This window comes from Mandrillus leucophaeus, unplaced genomic scaffold (genome assembly GCF_000951045.1).
Source record: "Mandrillus leucophaeus isolate KB7577 unplaced genomic scaffold, Mleu.le_1.0 Scaffold1135, whole genome shotgun sequence".
In the NCBI taxonomy this organism is placed as follows: domain Eukaryota; kingdom Metazoa; phylum Chordata; class Mammalia; order Primates; family Cercopithecidae; genus Mandrillus; species Mandrillus leucophaeus.
Genome location: NW_012099599.1, coordinates 120203 through 139801, shown reverse-complemented (window position 1 = coordinate 139801; position 19599 = coordinate 120203). Strand labels below are relative to the sequence as shown.

At 38.0% G+C, this 19599-nt stretch overlaps 1 protein-coding gene across 3 annotated transcripts in view; it reads left to right on the top strand.

The window, feature by feature from the left end:
- PAX3 (paired box 3) overlaps positions 1-18606 on the top strand; it is a 99803-nt gene extending 81197 nt beyond the window's left edge. For 2 of the 3 annotated variants that reach the window (XM_011995984.1, XM_011995981.1), the window contains exons 8-9: positions 16299-16545; positions 17051-18606. In XM_011995984.1, the coding sequence (XP_011851374.1) occupies positions 16299-16545; positions 17051-17085 (282 nt within the window). In that variant the 3' untranslated portion in view covers positions 17086-18606. The remainder of the gene's footprint in view (positions 1-16298; positions 16546-17050) is intronic. The other variant, XM_011995986.1, reaches the window with a different exon arrangement.
- The last annotated feature ends 993 nt before the right edge of the window (positions 18607-19599 follow it).

Sequence of the window (19599 nt, the reverse complement as noted above, 5' to 3'; positions counted from 1 at the left end):
AAAATTTCATAGGCATTTTTTTCCTGTATTTCTTTACTGTATCTTACATAATTATGTTAATTCCTGATTACATTGCAATATGCAAGGTATTTTGCATTTCTGCCATACATTTCCACCTCAAACCACCACTAGGAATTTATGTTCTCTTGGTTTTTGTGGCAACCCCACTGAGTTAGAAAAGAGACACATAATATGAAGTTCTTCCTTATTTTCTCAGGCAAAGTTAAAGAACAAAGGACAATGAGTAAATCAGTATCTTGCCAAACATGTTTATGTAACAATGGAGTAGGAGAATTGGATTCAAACTTAGGTTTCTGTAGACTTTGGGCTGTATCACTTCTCTATAATGACTCTATTTAAACAAGAGGTGCTTATCTGGCTTTCTTAAAAATATTTTAAAGAAAAATGTGGAGCAAAGAGCTCATGTCTAGCACCCTAGTTTGCTTGTTAACTAAAGAAGGGACTAGAGAAAGGCTGGTGACCTCTAATAAGTCACTGCTTATTATAGAGTACTTATTAATATATTGGATCATGTAACACAGACAATGTTATGCTAACTGATGATAACTAATAGCATTACGATTACCATTTCTCCTCTTCCTTGTTACTTACTCTCCTACTTCCTCTACCTCTGTCTGGTTATCTAATACGCAGAAAAACCAACTGAGGCCCAAAATGATTGTCACCTTCTGCCAGCCAAAGGACTGACAGGGAGGGAATTGAGACTAGAATCTAGGATTCCTGGTTCCTGGTCTAGGATCTTGTCTATTATAGCCCATAGTTGAATGAAGACAAAACAGGTTTCATGAAAAAACAAATGCAGTGGGTTTTGACTAAATTATAAAATAATTTAGTAGAGATTAGTTTTTTAAAGTTTTCTGTTCAGGTTAATTTATGCTCTTTTTGCTAAGTTTAATTTCCATTGATCTTTTATCTTATCCCCAGAATAAAAGCACTGGATGTTCATTGTAGAGAAATAAAAAAAATTGCTTAAATTGCTTAAAAAGTGTCTGTAAAGTAGAAAAAAGAATCCCCCAGGGCAACTACCATGAATATCTTTGCATATTGCCTTCTAGCCTTTTTAGGTTCTTATGCCTCCTTTAGAAACATAATTGAGAAAGTAGAAAGTAGTATATACACCTTTGTATCTTGCCTTTTCTCTGTATTTACGTGTCATCATAGGCCTTTTGCCACCTGTCAATTTACACGGAATTGGATATAGTTTTTTGAGTCACTGTGGTCAGCTCACTGTATATCTCTCTGGTGGAGCTATTTGACATGTTAAAAATATTTCTGCATTTTATTCAACTTTTCCTCTAGAGCCATTGACATTGATGTATTGTTTGCCATCCACAGTTAGAAATTGTGAGCTAGAATTCGTGTGAACCATTGTAGAATGGGCTTTCTAGTTTCTCAAGGAGCTAATAGACACTATAAGGATAGCCAAAGCATTTCTTTCTCTCTCTCTCTCTCTCTTTCTCTGTCTCTCTCTCTCTCTGTGTGTGTGTGTGTGTATGTATACAATAGTTGGTTTTTGTTTTGCGTCTCTAACGTATCTGTTCTCCCGAGCAAAGGCTGGGAATTAGAGCCATTTGCCAAATGGCGCATCATAGATGCCCTCAGTCCGTTCCTCAGGGAAGGCCTGAGCTTCATGAGGGGCTGGCGTGAAACAGTGTCTCAGGGAGGTCACACCTGTCCAGATGGTCAGAGCCTGACAATGGACTGATCTGTATTTGTGACAGCCTAAATCTCAGAATACCAATAGCAACCTTTAGAAACTCTGATGTTATTCCTCCTCAAGTTGCTGAAAGGGTCTGTGCATTACTTAATCATTGGCAAGGTTTTCTTGTTCTGAGGGAATCAGCGACAATATCTGGGGAATATTTTCATTTTACTTATTGGAAAACTGAGGCCAAGGCAACACAATCACCTAATTGATGGAATGAGCTAGTGGCAGGGTTAAGAGCCAACTCTATGTCTTGTCCAGTTCTTACTAGTTCTTCTATGAACACAAATTACACATTTTAGTGACTGGTGGCCACCAGAGGAAGCATAATGTCCTAAGAAATTTTCCAAGGGCTGCCCCACTGATATGCGACTGAATTTTCTTGCAGTCAGGGTGGAATGGCTTCACAAATGGTGGGCTTGGTTTTTCATTCCATTGAAGGCTGGATGTGTCAGGGAACTTGAGGCGAGATTCTCAGTGATGCGTGAGAGGGTGGAGACAGGCTAATGACCTCAAAATTTTCTGTCATCTCTGGATTGCTGTCTGAACTGCATAACCTGTTTGGAGATGGGGCTTATAATGAATGACACAATACCCTCTGGGAAGGAAAGCGTTTAACTCACTGCAACACAGGCTTTCTTCTGTAGTACCATCCTTCTGAAAGTTTCTGTTCTGTGGATGTGAGGACAATATAGTACAGGGGGTAATACAGACCATTTATTTCCCCTGCATCCCCAGAGAGTACATTACCAGCACCTTCCTACACATGTGGGAAGAAAAAGGAATGCTGCCTTGGAATACAGAGTGCTGAGGAAGTACTACCATATGCTCAAGATGTGAGGCTAATTAACATTTGGCCCATGTTCTTCTAATTAACTTTTCTTTGCAAGAAATACTACCCTCACTGCTCCCCCACCCCCAAGACACACATAGCCAAACCCCCAAAACAAGACCAATTAAATTAACAAACTTTTATCATTTCATGCCTCACCCCCACCCCACTTCTACAAACTCCACAGTTCTTCGATAACAGTTTCTAAAGATTTCCTGAGTGAAATACAGTATCAGTGGGTTACACGGTTTCTAGGAAGTTTTCCTATTGTTTTGTAGTATACAAAATGGGCCAACTTGGCTGCATTTAGGGTTCATCAACCATTGCAAATGATTCTTCAAATGTTTTGGGTTTGGTAAAACCTAAAACACATTTTTGCCAAGCACTTTTCCTCCTTAATTTTTCAAACTGTGTATTTTAGGGAAAATTTGATCCATATGGTTTTGATTCATTTACTCTTATATCACTGACATTTTTTTTCCCTATGAAGCCATTTGATATCCAAGAAGCTTTCTGAGCTTTTCCTACATTCATTTTAAGCATTTTCCTCTCTAAAAAGAGGAAGTTCTGTTTGCAACCTCAGAGCCCATAAATTTTGAGTTCCTCTCAATTCAGCAATACTTACAAATACATTTGGTGTAAATCTGGATTATTATGAACATATTTTATGTTTAGAGCAGATGGGCAGATTTTAGTTTCTGGTTTATGAGTGAAACCAATGACAAAATAAGAAAATAGGCTTAAATTACAAAAAAGTTTTGTTTTAGAGAACCTTTAACTGTTATTAATAAATCCCCATGGTAAGAACTATGCTGTGAGTCCTCGTTTCAAATTTTGTTCAGGTCTTGGGTAAGATGTAATTGAATAACCAGTACACCTGTCCTATTTCATGGATAATCTGCTGAGGAAAGAAAAAATTCTCATAAAGATTTGTGTACTGGGCTTGAAAATGCCTGAATGTTTGCCCACCACTCACACCACTCAGGAACAAAGAGGAGGTCTGCAGATCTCATCTGCAGTTTATCCACCATTCATCTAGTAAGTCCGGCTGAATCATCACAGACTTATGGTGATGAGATACCATCTCTGAAATAGACTCAGAAAGAGCAGATAGCTCTTTACACTAAGACGACTGTGGTTAATGGCATAAAATGCCAGGATCAACTTTTTGTCCTTATTCACATTTTATAAAAGCAAACCTTTAACTCTACCACCCATCCAGTTGCTTTTAAAGAATAATATTAAAATTGAGATTATTAGTGTGTAATGTATGTAAATTGCATATTTGGTGTCAGCTACGCCTATTAGGAAGCTTCTTCGTTTCATGCATATATGTATTAGACTATCATGGTTCCATTTCAAATTAGATTTCAATTGCTCAGCACAGTTCCTTTTGACAAACATTTGTTAATCCTGAAACTTATTAGGAAGAAGCATTTAAGTGTTAATATGTGTACTCAAAACTCAAGACTGTTTTTGATTTCACTTGTCATTTTTGGGACCACAGTGCTAACAACGATCTCAAATTCTTTAGCGGCCAAGGCAAAATGATGGTTGTTTGCTCATCCAAGGGGTAAGGACCTGTTACGTGGATGGGATATAGTCATTAAAAATGGTTGCAGTGGTTACTTCTCTGTTTCATTTGTTGCTGTGAAAATCTTTCCCACCGTGGCTTGGTAATTCCTTGCCTTTTTCTTTTGCTGTTGATATAGGGCAAAGCAATAAGGTTCAGCCTGGCGATACAGCCAGCTTCTGTTTCAAGATAGATAATTTTTTGGGACATTTTTGGGTGCACATTCAGAAGCTACTTGAGGCTAGTCTTGTTGACAAGCCATTCATTTTGTCCATTTCACACACTGGTTGCAAATTCTGTGCCCTTGACCTGCCTTTATCATTGTGAAGAATCAGACAAGCAGATAGCCTGCCACCATCCTATTTCCCAATGGAGGGGCTTTCTTCCCTTTACACTTTCCAGGAATTCATCTGTAGAAGAAAAAGGAGTGATTTTGATTAAAGAAATTTGTTGGGTGTAAGAAATTTGTTAGGTGTCAAACAAAGCTGGGGGCAGAGAGGTGTTTTTTTACAAAAGTGGCAGCCTCTGAAAGACTTGAGCCTCTTTCTGTTTCTTTTCTAAAGCAGTTTGTGAGCTGATTGCCAGGACTTCAGAAGCCTCCATGTTTATGAAGGCTCAAGAATGTTTATGATCATAAACGAGCCCATTTCAGCTACACCAGAAAAACCACTGGCCATTTGGAGGTTTCCATTCTGCCATATCAGGTTTTCGAGATGTTCTGCTCCTGGATGAAAACATGGCTGTTAATCCATTTGTTGAATCAATGCAGCCTGTAATTGACCTGGTACTTTTGGTTTTTCTCTAAGGCTGTGGCTGCTACACTTAAAGAGTATGAGGAGAGCCCTGGTTTATGTCAGCTCCAGTCATAGCCTCTTGAGTTAGTTAAATTTGGCGAATTGTGAGAGAGAGGACGACTTGGCCCACATCTCCTTTTTAAAGAAAGGGAGAATGTAGCAACCAGTGACTGAATCTTACATCATGTCACTGAAATGAGCCACAAGAAAACCTTCCTTGCTGAATTAATTATTTTTGTGTCTGCCGAACTGATTTAAATAGAAATTCTGTCAGCTATGTTCTCCTGTACGTTGGGCAAATCAAATGCAACAACCTTGTATTTTCTTTTTTAGTCCCATTTGAATTCCTCTAGCTATTGAGTAGAAAAAAAAAATGAGCATTATTGCTTTGTCTATAACAAAGCAACTAGGATAAAAAGTTTCTCTTTGTAGTCGGCAATACACAGCCGTGCTAGATACTATGTGGGGCCAATGGCCTGAATCAACCTTTTATATGTGGTTGGAATGCAATGTAAAGCTTTTAATTTATTATTGCATTTGCAAAATGGCAATATCTTCAGAAATCTGAATACTTGCATATTTATTCAATTAGGGGATGAATGTGTGCTTTGTATTACAGGCATAGAAGACTTGTTCAGTCATTAGTTGTATACTATTTGTGTGTGTATGTGTGTGTTTGTTTTTCCAAAGAATCTGTCTCTGTAAAACAGTCTGGGTTTCATCAGAGGTATATATTTTTCAATGTATAGTATAATATTTAAAAATTGCTCTTGACATTTAGCTCGAATTCAGTAAACTAGAGTTTCTGAGATTAGCAATTGCATTGCCCCTGCTGATCAATGGAACAGATGGCAAATTGGGAGACATTTGAGGAGAGTGCATTTTGCAGAATCACGGGGTAGTGTGTCTACATTGAAGGGAATATTTCTTAGCTGTAAGATGACTGTTCAGGTAACCTTTAGCACTGAACTAATGAAAGAAGCAAGCATTACTTAAAGAAGTAACTCTTCTTTTTTTTCTCACGAAAATACTAATGTCTCATTTTGGGCAGCTTGTATTAAAAAAAAATCTAGTTAAACTCTTGCATCTGTTAAACTCTTGCATCTGTCCTGAGATTTCAAAATACCCGCTGTAGAGATGATCCTCTATTTGTGTCGCTCTGTGCTTCTAGCTCAATGTCAACCATTCCATGGCTCTTCCAGGCAAAATTTCTTTTTTAGCCTCTATTGATGCCACATTATTATATTTATACCTTGTTAAAACACATACTAGACTCTATTCTATTATAGTGTATCCATACCCCCACTGCCTTTGATTATAAGCTTCTAGAGGAATGATACTATTTGCACACTCTGAAACCAAACCAAGTCTCATGATAAAGACTTGTTCCCCAAAGCAGGCTCTGTAGAACAGTGGTGTGATAGAAAAGCATTCTGAAGGTAAAGTTTGGTAAAACTCAGAAATTACATCCCTTTACCTTTCAGTGTATGAGTGCACATTAGCCTACTAAAGGCCCTGACAAGTCTTGCAGTATGAAAACATGTTTAACTTTGTTTAATTCAGTGTATTCTAATCTGATTATGGCGCCCTTTTGTTGAATACCGAGCTATCAAGTTTTGAGGAACATGTCCTGGGATGTACTGAATGATGGGAAACCCAGGTGGAGACCCAACTCTTGATTCATTTGTTTCTAAAATGGCTTCTTGATTTTTTCCATGGGTGAATGTTTTTCTCTAATTAATGTCTGATAGTGCCTTCTACCTTAAAACAGTGTCAGCCGTTTGTGTAAGAACTTAGAGTAGGGGGAGACTAATTTTAAAGAAGAGACTATAAACTACCTAATAATATTTAGGATGAGGCAAATAAGGGGGTAAAGGAGAAGAAAGAATTCCTATCTAGTGAATTGATTGCAGTGTAAGTATAACTCATTAATTTAAAGACAGCCCCAATAGAGTTCAAACTTATCAGTCGCTTACTAGCTGCACATTTTCACATAAACTGTTTAAACTGTCTCAGCTTCTGCTGTGCCTTCTTGTTCAACTTAGACGATACTGAAAAAAATTGTCTTGTAGACTTAGGCTGAGGAACATTAAATGCTTTTTTATAAAGCTAATGCTGTTGCAATAGGGCTTCATTATTGGCTTAAAAATACCATGTATGGCCAAGTGTGGTGGTTCACACCTGTAATCTCAGGACTTTGGCAGGCTAAGGTGGGATCGCTTGTGTCTAGGAGTTTGAGACCAGCCTAGGCAACATAGTGAGACCTCCTCTCTACAAAAGATACAAAAATTAGCTTGGAATGGTGGCCTACACCTGTAGTCCCAACTACTCAGGAGGCTGAGGTGAGAGGACACCTTAAGCCCGGGAGGGTGAGACTGCAGTGAGCCATGATTGTACCATTGCACTCAGCCTGGGTGACAGAGTCAGAAAAAAAAAATTATGTGAATCTCTGACAGAAAATATCCTTTTGCTTGTCCATGAAAAATAAAGCAAACATGGAAACTGAGTGACATCAAAGGAAAGGCGGTATGTTGGTAAACTTACCACTTGAATATTTTCAAGTATTCCACTTAGACATTTCAAAGATCTAAGGATTCATATTGATGTCCACTCAGAATGCAGTAACTCTAAGGTGGCTGGATAAGATAGTCTCCAGGAATATAATGTACTAATATCAATTTATTTGAGAAATTCAGATTACAATAACATGAGAACCCACTATAATGAAAACTAAAGTCAACCATCTTTCATTTCATGGGACTGGGAGCAGGGAGGGGAGAGGTCGTCCTGCTGTTTTTCTTTTTGTATTCTAGTTTTGACTTATTGAAATGTAATATTGACATGAATGTATTTTTGAAAATATACAGTCCATCTTCTATAACAATAGATAATGGGTAAATTAGAAGCATGATACTTGCCTCAAAGGCAGGGGAATCTAATATGCAGTGATGCTTCTCTCTCACCACCCAAGGATAAGGGTAGCTAAAACATCATGTACCATCAAAAGGTTTTGGAACAGCCGGGCGCAGTGGCTCACGCCTGTAATGCCAGCACTTTGGGAGGTGGGCGGATCAGGAGGTCAGGAGATCAAGACCATCCTGGCTAACACAGTGAAACCCCGTCTCTACTGAAAATACAAAAAATTAGCCGGGCGTAGTGGCGGGCGCCTGTAGTCCCAGCTACTCGGGAGTCTGAGGCAGGAGAATGATGTGAACCGGGGAGGTGGAGCTTGCAGTGAGCCGAGATCACACCACTGCACTCCAGCCTGGGTGACAGAGCAAGACTCCGTCTCAAAAAAAAAAAAAAAAAAAAAAAAAAAGGTTTTGGAACATAAGGGGCAATCTAAGTGATTTTGGGAGCACTTTTTAAAGTCACTAGATTACAAAGATTTTATTTTGCTAGGATCTGCAGGAGCAGAATTAGTTTCTGTAGATGGAAGTAGATTCTGTATGTTGCCAGTCTACACCAAGCTGCCTGTGCGGTAGGAGACATAACCACTGCCCAGGTTATGACCATAAGTACAAGTCGTAAGGTAGAAAAGAGAGCACAGCATCATTATTGGTTCAGCATCCCTGGAGTTAGGTATGGGAGAGAATTAAGGTAAATACGATTTTAGCTTAATGGTGTAGTAGTTTCTAGCGTTTAGAAGACTGTGTTCTCAGATGTTGTCTCACGTTTGTAGAGTTGGTACAAATTCCATTAATTTGATTAAATTTAATATTTTTTTGAGACAGAGTGTCACTCTGTCACCCAGGCTGGAGTACAGTGATGCAAACACGGCTCATTGCAGCCTTGACTTCCTGGGCTCAGGTGATTCTCTTCCCTTAGGCCCCCAGTAGCTGGGACTACAGGTGCATGCCACCACACCCAGCTAATTTTTTTTCTTTTTGTAGAGACGGAGTTTTGCTGTATTGACTAGGTTGGTCTTGAACTTCCGGGCTCAAGCAATCCTCTGGCCTCAGCCTCCTGAAGTGCTGAGATTACAGGCATGAGCCACCACATCTGGCCAAATTCCATGAATTTTAAATGAATGCTTATTCTGCCTTACCACAGAGCCTATGAAACAGACCAGAAAGTGTTTTCTAAAGAGTATGCTTATGCCTGTTCTCCATTTCCCCATGATTAACAGAAATACGTTTCCTGACATCTACTCATCAGTATCACAGGTAAATCAGTATCACCAGGTATTTTCAGTTAGTTCTTTTCTTTATCTTAAGGATGTACCTTCCTTCACATGAAGAGAAGGGTAGGGAAGTTTCTTTTCTGTAGTCTTCAGACATTTCATAGATGGAACCTTATGCTATTGACTTTTTCTTATATGCTATTTCTTATGCTATTTCTGTGGCAGCCACAGAAATATTTGCTTACATCCTACATAGTTTGGAAGAAAGAAGACATTTCTTTGTTGAGCTGGACAACCATTTTCTTCTTTTAGCAGATCAGAATGTCGGCCTTACATGTTGTTAGAGTGGTAGGTGGAGGGAAAACTTTTAGGGAAATGGGAATATAGTATATATAGACCAACATTCCTCTGCTTGGGATAGGCAGAGTTGAAGCTCTTTTTGCTAAAAGGCAGTATTTCTAGTTTATTATAAGTGATCTGTGAGTCTCAAATGGGACTGTGAAGTTAAAGGTCAGCAAGATTTGCATTTATGAATGGTTATTAGGGTGAATCAGCTCTGCATTTCCTTACATGGAAGTTTGGTTTACAAGCAATTAGAGAGAAAATTTTGAATGCCATATCACTGAAGTATTGTGAGATGCCCAAACATAGAGCTTTTCTCTTTCTATATTTAGAATCCCAAGTCTCAAAGGGTCAATTAATATTTAGCAAAAGTATCCTAGAGTAGTCATGAAATGAAACCAAGATACACGTTTGATTTTCCACAGTCATGTTCTCAGACTGAATTTTGAAACGGTGATAGGTTTGAGCACACACGCTTTAGAGGGCTACTGTGGTTGTGAGAAATTTCCTGAAATGAGAAGAGTTAACAGCAGGTAATGTCATTCCTCCCAGAAAGAGTTTGAGGCTCTCTGTGTTAAGTGATGAATGAGGGTATCTGACCCACATCTGTTTTACATTAGAATGGAACATTGCCCTGACATCCTCAGGAGCATTTGTCAAGATTCCCTGGACAGAGCTTCTGTAAATTACATGTTGCAAATGTGTCAGGGTCAGATAAGAGGATATCATTAACTCCCCCAAGTTTACTCAGGGCTCCGTCAGTCCCTCTTAATATGCTAAGGGCCAACAATTTTCCTTGAGCCGTTTTGTTATATTTTTCATTCATAGAAGAAAAAAATATTTGCTATACTCCCCCGATATTGCACATGTTCTTTTCCCATAAATCATATTAATTGTAGACATGGTCACAAAGCATATTAAATGCAGGCATGCGTAAATGAATTAAAACATATGAGAATTTTATTATGCCCATGGTGGGTCTAACATAGTCAAATACCAGTGGTATTAACTGGCATGCTTTTTCATTTAGGTGGAATGAGCTTTTCCTTAATGGGCTTTATTGATAATAGATGGACATGATATGGTTATTCATCACTGGCTAGAAGTAAACTAGAAGTTATATATATATACACTTTAGAGGGAAGACTAGAGGCTGAAAAACCCTTTATATCATACAAAATCATAATTCACAATGGTTTTTTATAAAACAACTAAATGTGCATATAAAATGTTAAATTAAAAGAACATCTGCCTTGTTAAGAACAAGTACCTATGGTTATGCAACTCATTTCTGTGCTAATTCTCTGTCTAGATTTATATTTTAGTCATCAGTCCCCAAAGAATATTGCTACTAAATTTAGCACTTAGCTCTATTGAGCAATACATATTCAAAATAATTGGTAAAAAATAAGCTATTTCTGTGATTGGTCACAGGGCTGGAGATGAAACATACATAATCCCTTAGAGTTTAACTGAGACAATACTTACTGTACTCTTTACAATGAAAACTTGGAAATGTATGCTGCATATGAAGCACACTTGTCTGGCACTCATACTTCTTCATCATGCACTAAGTACAGCTACTTGTAAAATGTAGGCTAAGGATCAAAATAAAACAGATAAAGACATACTAAGCTGGGCATTTTACATGCACAGGTTTTCTATCTGGTTAGGTAAAGGTCAGTCTTGGCCTTTCCCTAACTCTCAGGATGGGTGAGAAGGTCACCACACATACCTTAAGAGAAACTTCTGCCTTCAGGCAACTTCCCTCTTGTGGCTTTCAAACAGACAGGACCCAAAATCTAATTATTTAGATGCTAATCAACTGCAGGATAATTCCTAAGGCATTTGAATCTGAGGACAACATTTTCAGGAAAGTCTCTGCTCTTTAAATTTAGGTTTTTAACCTCAAAGATACAGTTACTGAAATTTAACCATTAGATGACTCCCGTAACACCCATATTGGTAAAAAAAAAAAAATTGGATAAATATTTGAACATTTTTGTTTGGTTCTGAAAATAAATTATATCTAAATAAAAAATATAGTCAGTAGATTTTTGGAGGAAAGGATAGAAGGCTGAAAAAACTCTTTATGTCATACAAAGCTGTAATTCACAACATTAAAAAAAAAAACTAACTAAATGTATATGTTAAATGTTAAATCAGAACATCTGATTTCTTAAGAACAGGAAAGAAAATAAAGACGTGAACCAAGAATTCCTACTAAAGAAAAAAGAAGCGCCTGGATGTACACCATAATTTACTAAATCATTTTAGATTTCTGATAAGCTTCAGGCACTTTCAACTGATGGGAAAACCATAATGCTTGTGCCAAGACAAATATTTTCCAGACATAGTTTTAAAGGTAAATCTTCATTTGGCCCACAGTTTTTATCTTTTTTATTTAATCTTACAATAGGAAAATTAATTCAAGAGAAATATGGCATGGAGCAATTGTAAAGACTTAAGTTTTTCCTGAACCATATAATCTTCCAATCAAGATATAAACAACCTATTTGGAATTCTGAAACTTGAGAATGAGTTTAAAGAGATCTTCACAAAATGTCTCTCTAATAATGCAAAAGATGGAGGAGCTGGTAGAAGAAATGTGGACATAAATTCGGAAGCTTTGAATTTGTTTTTAAAGGCTGTTCAGAAAACAGTTTAGGAACAGTATGTGGGACACATTTTGGAGGTAACAATTTAGAAATCTGCTTAATAGATTTTGTTTTTAGATGGTTCACAACTAAAAGTAAAAAGAAAGAGTTCTCCTTACTTCCTTTCCTGGCGAGACAGAACAGAGATCTTTATTAAAGAAAAACTCTTTCTGGTCATTGCATCTCCTGGATTTACCTGGCATTCAATGAGTGTGATTAGTGTTCAGGAGACAGAACTAAGTAGCCTTGAATTTGTTTCTTTTTCTTTGAAATTGTTTGTCAAAACTAGGCAATCAAGCTTCTCTAATACCCCAAATTAAAACAACAACAAAAAAATCAGGTACAAAATGCCAGCCCTGTAGTAGAAATAGCTTACTAATTGTTTAAGGGGAGGGCAAAAAAATCCACTTTACAACAAATGAAGGTTTTATTTTAGGCTTTGAATTACAAATTCGAAGGAATTTGTAGGAAAAGCATGCGTAAAAGAAATTCTGACATTATTCTTAAAAAGAAAATGTGACTGGAAGGCATTCCATAACCATATTGGATAAGTTCTAAGAAGTTCATTTACCAACTTGTTTGTGCACAGAAAGAAATTTCCATAGCTTCCCTTGAACCATGTGAAACACAAAGTAGCTTTTAAAGAAACATACATGAAAGTGTAACGGAACCTTCTACAGAGATTTGAGGTTTTACATTATGTGAGGGGAGAGTAATGCATTTTCTATTGATGTCCTCACTTCCCCTGCCAACACATAATTTTAAAAAATGTAAAACAGTAGGTTGGTAAAATGGTGTATATTTCTCAAGTTTTCTCAGTGTGAAATATTGAAATAAATCACATTATAGTTATTTATTAATCTCAGTTCCAGGCCAAATGTAGGAAAATGTTAGTGCAGTATTCCCCATCCTTATAAGATTCTTGAGATTATGATAATAATATGTGACCATCACGGTAGAAATAAGAACTTGTGAATGTCTGTCTTAGGGGCTCTATGAGGGAAGTCAAAGGAACAAAAGATAACTGGTCTCTGGTCCCCTCTGTGCCCTCACATCAGCCCCTGCAAGTATTGGTTTGCTGTGCTGAGTGCTGTGGCTAAAGGAGACGCCCTCACTAGCTTCCTGTGTGTGACAATAGTGACACACAGGAAGACTCTGCAGGTGTCCTTCCTATTTGAGTCATGTTTCGGGATGTCTTAAAGCTACTCAGCCCTGGAATCTTTGAGGAACTATCTTTCTATTGCCCTAATATGGCCCTGCAGACAGGGTACCTTCTCCATCCTTCAATAGATATACTTCAAGGTCTTAGAGTTAAATCCTGTCCTAAGGAATTTTCTAATGCAGTGACTGCCAAAAACTGCTTCATGAACAACATCATAAGCTGATTTTTGCTTATAGGAAGGACTTGTTTCTTCTCTTTTAGGACCTTCTTGGGTCCGCCTGTCCCCTGTAATTGCTTATTGCTGCCTTCAAAGTTATGCAAACAAAAAATGTGTGGCAGGGGATTTTTAAAAAAGTTTATCACAAAAATGTACATATAGCTCACGGGAAAGTGTGCATGTTTTGAATAAAATTCTGCTCTGAGCTCATCAAGTATAACTGTAGATAGAGCATTCCATTTCTCCCTTAAAGCGACATACCATTGACTGAATTTCAAGTAAGTATCTTCATGAAAGACACTATTAATTTAAAGTTTATTTTCCTTTTATTTAATGCCACTGGATATCTTTCTCCTCTGGACTAATATAGTTACAAAATTGCCTTTCCTAAGTTTTTGAATTTTCCTTAACACAACTTATTCCTGGTAAAATATTTGGCCTGTGCGATTTATTCCCTTTCATTAAGAAAAATCACATTTTAAAATGTTTTTATGTTCATGTCCAATCTCACCCATCAGGATCGCACACAAAAATGTACTCCTGATTCGAAAGGAGTGTGACCGGCACCAAACAACCTCTAACTTAAAGAATCTTTCCTTCTAAAAGAGATGTCTAATTTGGGCTGAAAGTTCATAATTAATAAATTAGTGTATCAACTGAAATTCATGAATTTTCCAGGTATACCCTGTGAAATCATCTGTAAAGCTCAAAGAAACGCAAAAAGAACCCATGTAGATGGAAAACATATCCAGGAACTAATTTAAATCCATTCTTAGTTATGTTCAAGTTTTTTAAAATAGAGAAATGAAGAAATTAACTTGCTATAAACCATGCTGGGTAGGGCCCTAAAAGAGCCCACATTCTAGTGATTTTCCATCTTCCTGGAATTGTCAGTCCTGTTGATGCTTACTTTATTTTTTGACTTTCACTTTCTCCAAATCCCCATTAAAACAAAACTAAGCTCTGCCACAAATGATGTTTTTTTGTTTTTTTTTAAAGAATATAACATTTTTAAAAATTTAAAAAAAAAAAGACGTTTTGCCACATATCTCAAAAAATTTTAGATTCCTGGGATGTCTTTCAAAATGTGGGCATTGCTGTGTTGCTTTGCCCACACGGGCCCACCTTCCCATGTGCGTGCATAGACAATAACTCAAATGAAAGAGAGACAGCAAAATGAAAAACAGGATTTCTGGGGAAGGCAGGGACATCCATCCAAATGATCTGTTCAAATGGAGGAAGAGTGGATAACTGATAACCCACAGGAGGTGGATCTCTTTTTCTCTGTCTGTTGGGGGCTAACTGAAGATAGATCTGCTCAGAGCTGTAGTTCCAGAAGATTTGGCTTAATCATAAGGATTATGCAAACCCTTCCCAAAGGCAATTATGGGATCCTTGCTTTTGGAATCTGACTTGAGATGCTTTCTGGGAAGCAAAACTAGACCTGCCCCGTGCCCGACCTGCCTCTCAGATTCCTGCCTTGCTGGAACTCCTAGATCCAGGGTTCTATTGCCTGAATTATGAGAGCTATTTTGCAGTTAGCACGAGGGCTTATAATAAGGGCTTGGTTGTCATTTCTGCCCTCTCCTCTTTCTCTTAGTTACACACTTTAATCTCTATAGGCTTCAGACTTCCAAAAATAAGACACGACTGTTGTGGAAATGTTGTGGAATTGTTGGATACTGCATTTAAATACTTTGTAAGCAGATGTGTCTTGGGGGCCTCTTCACCTGGTGTTAGATTTCTTTTGCAATTGATTTTGAACCCTGCCATAGAAGGGTACACAGTTTAGAAAAATCACTTCCCCTCTCGTGTGGCAGTTTTCCAGCTGCAAAATTAATTATCCACTTACTTTCACCACGAGGTGCTGTAAGGGTCAGGGATCTTGAGTTTGTGAAACACTTCACCAGGTTGATCTGAAAGTTGTTCTTTCACAGGATATTTTTTTTTCCCAAGTTGTCTTACTCTCCAGGTTATTTACAAAACTGAACGTTTTAAGAACATGTTTGCATTTCAGGCTTGTCTTTCCTTTTAACACTATATATCTGTGAAATGGTGGTTTAGGGAAGAAATAAAATAGTAGGTAATGGAGGCTTTTACTTGGAGAATCATTTACATTTCATTCATCCGGCACTTAATATGTGTCAAGCACTCACTGCTTTAGGTGCTGGGATATAAAGATGAGTAGGTTGCTCCTCTCAAAGCTCTCACCAGTCAAAGCAGGTGACTGAACTAATGAATATACAGTGGAAGGGGTAAGTAAAGTACCAGGGACCATCAGGAGGGGAGTAAATATTTCTAATTACCAGAGGATGGCCAAGATAAGGAAAGGGGCTTTCTTGAGAGGGAACACTATTTTAAAAAAAAAAAGGCACAGAGATCTCAAAGTACATGAAAAATAACTTGATTTGGATTCATTTATCTTTTAAAAATACAAGCAAATGACTGTTTAAAAACCACATGTGAAACTTCCAGATATAATGTATGAATAGACATTTTTCTGTGTGAACAGATATAATTTCTCCCTCTTTTCATCCTTTTTTTCCTCTTCTTTGAAATTCCAGTCTGATTTTATCACTGGAGACATGGTGTAATTTCTCGCTTTCCTCTTCTCCTTCCTTCTTTTCCTTTCCCCCCTCTTCTCCCTTCTTCTCCCTCCCCCTTTCCTTCTTCTGAAACTGCAGTCAGATGTTATCGTCGGGCATGATGTAATATCTCTGCCACTTAGAATTGGGGTCATAGTCTCCAGGACAGCTCTTTAACAGATTTCCAAAGAAATAAAAACTGAACCGTCAAGTTATTCTTTCAGCTGTAGGCTGCAATCTGGTTCTCTCTGCATTTTAACTTCTTCCCAATCTGGCTGTTTTTTTAGGTAATGGGACTCCTGACCAACCACGGTGGGGTACCTCATCAGCCCCAGACTGATTATGCGCTCTCCCCTCTCACCGGGGGTCTGGAACCTACCACCACGGTGTCGGCCAGCTGCAGTCAGAGACTAGACCATATGAAGAGCTTGGACAGTCTGCCAACATCTCAGTCCTACTGTCCACCCACCTATAGCACCACAGGCTACAGTATGGACCCTGTCACAGGCTACCAATATGGGCAATATGGACAAAGTAAGCCTTGGACTTTTTAGGGGGCAATTACTCCTGGAAGGGAGATAAACTCAACTCTTGCTTAAGAAAGGTCAATTAGAGGCATGATTAAGCCTCACATGCCGGTATCGATTTTTTTTTTTTTTTTTCCCCGAAACCAGCTGACTGTTCCAGCAAGGGCTTCCTTGTGTAATTATTTTCTTAACCGATGTCAACAACATCTTGCGATTATTAATTGTTGAGACGTGAAACCTGATTGCCACTAGGTAAAACACAAGGGTTGGCCAAAATGAAATAATCCCTGACATTAGAAACACATGTTCTTAATGAGGTCAGCTCCAGGATCATATGGGGGATAATCCCAGGGACACAGAGTTGTGTCAAACTTGTCTCAGGAATAAAAATATTAGTCTCAAGCCTTTGATACCACGGTATTAAATATGACATTGTCAGCCTGTAGCTGATCTTGCCCCTGACTGTGAATTGTCCCAGCATGACCTAAGAAGCTGCGTGTGTTTCCTTACAGGTGCCTTTCATTATCTCAAGCCAGATATCGCATAAGTGAACTGTCCACTTGGAGCTAAAACTGGCCCTGTTTCTGGTCTTCGCAGCCTAGACATGAAGAATCTGCTCAGAAAACAAAAAAAAAAAATTACCCTTTTGTTTGGGGCGGGGAGGTCCCAATAGGAGACAAAGGAGAGCAATTGATTTTCTTCCTCCAATAGTTGGTTTCAAATTTTTTGAACATGTTTGACAAAAGTGGTGGAGAAGAAGAAGACCTGGAGCAATAAAGAACAAATGCAACATTTTAAGGCAATGGTTTCACATGGTTACATATCAAAATATCCCAGTTCTTTAGTGCTGATCATCGAGGAGCTAGAACATTCCATTTGCTTGTGTGCGTGCACGTGTGTGTGTGTGTGTGTGTGTGTGTATTGAGATTTACCTGGACTGGTTTGGGCAAGCAGGCTATTTTAAAATATAATAGAATACTCTAAAGTATAACATGTTGATGTTCGATGCTGATACTTGTACAACTTTAAAACTGCTCACTTCATGAAGCAAGAATGGAGGAATCCTTGACTCTTACACACTGGAAATTGATGTAAAAATAAATGCCACCATTTTTTAGGAAGCTAGACTAGCTGTAAAGGACCTCCTAAATAAATTATTTGTTACTGTATCCTCATTTGTAATCTAGTTGTCAATAAATGTCCCGGATACGTCTTGCTAACAGGATATGGGCTACCAGGAAGAAGGACTTGTTTCCTTTTCTGGTGTGGGGAGAGGTGTGTGACGTTTTTCCAGTTCACATTTATTTGGTAGCCCACCTGGGTTGGAGGAAGGGCATGGTGGAGAGAAAGTGACATGCATTCACATATCTGCTTATCAGTGTGCAATACTGTGTACCTCATGGATGCTTTGGCAATGCCCAAGGCGATATAAACAAAATCAGAACTATATTTTTGCAGGTGCTTTTATTTTCACAGCCCATAATTCATAGTTATAGAGTGCAGTGATGTTTGCCATTTGCTGGACAACCAACACCCGTGTTGCTCCTTTGATTAGAGATCAGATCAGATAATTATGCTTTTAAACTGATTACGTTTACATTCTTCTCTTTTCTATGAAAGGCAGGGCAAGAACAGAAATGTTCACATGGCTCTCATGTACTTTTAAATTATACATTGATATCCAATATTAAAAGATTATAGGAACTGAGGTTTACATACGTTTGTGTGGCGACATTTTAGAATGTCAATAAATTTGTTTTTTGAATTGTTGAGAGAAACAAGAAGGTGAAAGGCAGTGTTATTTATTTCTTTCTATTCTTGGAACCATGAATGAGGTAGGCACAAATACATTCCTTTTAGAGTTAAGAACTATGACGTAGCGAGTTAGTGAGACTAGACATAGTACCGAGTTTAGTTCATGCATTGGTCTTAGAGGGTGATGGAACAAGAGAAGTACTATCTTTGTGTTGCAGCCTCAACCAACAACAATGTGTTGTAAAAATGTCTTTCATGTAAAAAGTGCAGTAAATATTTACTATTTATAATGAATAAACAGTTATGAAAACTTGCCCACTACTGCTTTTTTGGGGGAACTGGTGAATGTAGTATAAATGAAAACTTGGCAATGGGGAGCCCAATATACATGTACTTCACTTCTAGTGGAACCTTTCTATGAGAATATACTGTAGACAAGTAAGGTTACACAACCCACAGTTGTACTCTCTTGAAGAAGCTTGTTGAACACACTTTTAAGGATTGAAGTTTATGTTTTTATCAGTGTAGCATCTAGAAAAACCCTTCAGTTTAGCTTCCTTCATCTTCCTTTGGTTCTCTCAGAGTTATCCAGTCCCTTAACTGTCACTTAGATATACGTTTTCCCTGGAGTACCAGGCTCCATCTTCATCTCTAAGTCATCTCCACTGAAATTTGTAATTAAAACTCTCATATTTTATTTATTTTATTTTAGCAGCCTACTTTATTCTATATGAAAGATATTACTGCCTACTTCATTCATTCTTCCTTTCTTCCTTCTCCTTCCCTTCCTCTCCTGATCCTTTCTTCTCTCCCTCCCTCCCTTCTTCCTGAAAGTATTTAATGAGAGTCCAAATGTGCTAGGCATGGTGATTGGCACTTGTGTTATAGCAGTGCTTGTAGCCTAGTGGAGAAGGCAGAGGAATAAATGCACAGTTTCAATAAAGTGTGAGGACTGTTATTGTAGAAGGAATAATCATAATACCTTTTGAAGCTCTTACTTGTATTAACTTATTTATTACTCTCCACATATCACATGCAGCAAGTGATGTCATTACCATTTCTTTTGTACAGATGAAAAAACTGAGGCTTAAGGAACTTACATGAATCACTCAGTGGCAGAGCTAGGATTTGAACCTAGTGCAATCTCGGTGCCCGAGGTGTTTAAACTCATGCTCTTCTGCTTCCTCAAGACTGGTGTGAGAAAACCTTACAGTCAGGAAGATCTAAAAGGGTGCTGTCCAATTAGAAGCTACTAGCCATGTATCCCTATTTAAATTTAAAGCAAACCGAAGTAAATAAAATGACA